This window comes from Camelina sativa, chromosome 8 (genome assembly GCF_000633955.1).
Source record: "Camelina sativa cultivar DH55 chromosome 8, Cs, whole genome shotgun sequence".
NCBI lineage: Eukaryota > Viridiplantae > Streptophyta > Magnoliopsida > Brassicales > Brassicaceae > Camelina > Camelina sativa.
Window position 1 is genome coordinate 110,318 of NC_025692.1, and position 1,299 is coordinate 111,616.

Sequence of the window (1,299 nt, forward strand, 5' to 3'; positions counted from 1 at the left end):
GAAGAAAAAAGAAGAGAGGCCCTTTACAAATCTGCTTTCTTTCTTTTCATTGTTGGTGCATCTTATCAATTGTCTTTGTGGCCACAATTGTTTGTGTTATCTCTAGTCTCTAAGGTATGTTGTCTTCTTCTCTTAATTGAAACCTTCAGAAAATCTATTCGGCTCACTAGAAAATACAGCTGTAGCAGTTGGAAAGCGACAGTGTCATATCTTCGAAAATATAATATCTGATATATCCATGGGCGAGATTTAAGGAGTTGACCCTTGGAGAAAAAGTCAGAGAGGAAATAATTTTTAACCTGTAAACCCCCTTGGAGAAGAAGCAAAAGACGAAGCTCTTGTCTTTAGTATATATATTAGAGAAAACCCAGCGGCTTTTCTTAGGATAAATCTGATTAGGTGGGTAAAATATAAAAAAATGGGGTTGATAAGAAGCTACTTCTCCTTCGTGTGCGGAACCATCTGCGGGGTTTATGTAGCGCAGAGCTACAACGTTCCAAACATAGAAAAGGTGGCTCAAGCAGCCTATTCCATGGCTAAGCAAATGGAAGAGAGATACCGTAAGACAAAGACCAAGTCCATGGAAGACTTTCAAGACTAAAGAAACATGTCACACTGCCTTCTATTTTTCTACTCTGTATGATGAATTTTGTTTTTTTTTGTTTTTACTTCCAACAACCGTCTTTGTTTTTCTTAATGAATCTGATCTGATTCCAACCATACCAACGACTCTTCAGATCTTACTAGAGAGTCAAAAGTGTGCTTTAAATCAATAACAGCCCCAAAATCACTTTGTTCCTGAGCTACAGCAGCTATTCATTTTACAGCTTTAAAAAATAAATAAATAAAAACACCTCAATTTTTAAAGAAAAATTCTGGTCAAAAAAATACTCTCCTTAGAACTTTGCAAAGATATGATGATTAAAAAAGATGATGAAGCTATAACCCCATATATATAGGGGTTTAAGTCCGGTTCAAGATGTAGCCAAAGAAGCAACCAAGGAGACCCACGAGCAGCATAAACAGCAAGGAATGACCGCCCGACTGCTTCTTGCTTGATTCTTTCGTCAGCATTTCCTGATGAAATACACAAATTCCTTTTACGAAGAAGTTTCAGCAAAAAATTTTAAAAAACAAAGTAGATAGAGAGATAGGCTAAACCAGTTCCCGTCGAAGCTGCTGACTTTGTTGGATAGCATTAGTCTTCTCCTCGGTCAATTTGGAAATCATGGACCATGCCTGAGGCAAAAATATACAATGGTCAGCATTTACAGAAAGAGAAAGAGTTTTTTTTTTTTT

General features: G+C 36.8%; 1 protein-coding gene and 1 long non-coding RNA gene across 2 annotated transcripts; one reads left to right on the forward strand and one right to left on the reverse strand.

The window, feature by feature from the left end:
• Positions 13-720, forward strand: LOC109126018. Its single transcript, XM_019229032.1, has one exon. It carries the CDS (start codon positions 419-421, stop codon positions 599-601), a length of 183 nt encoding a protein of 60 aa, XP_019084577.1. The 5' UTR covers positions 13-418; the 3' UTR covers positions 602-720.
• On the reverse strand, positions 749-1,280 carry LOC104705277. The gene is made up of 2 exons (XR_754274.2): positions 1,162-1,280; positions 749-1,077 (listed from the first exon to the last, which is right to left on the reverse strand). It is a non-coding gene; the product is annotated as an uncharacterized LOC104705277 (long non-coding RNA).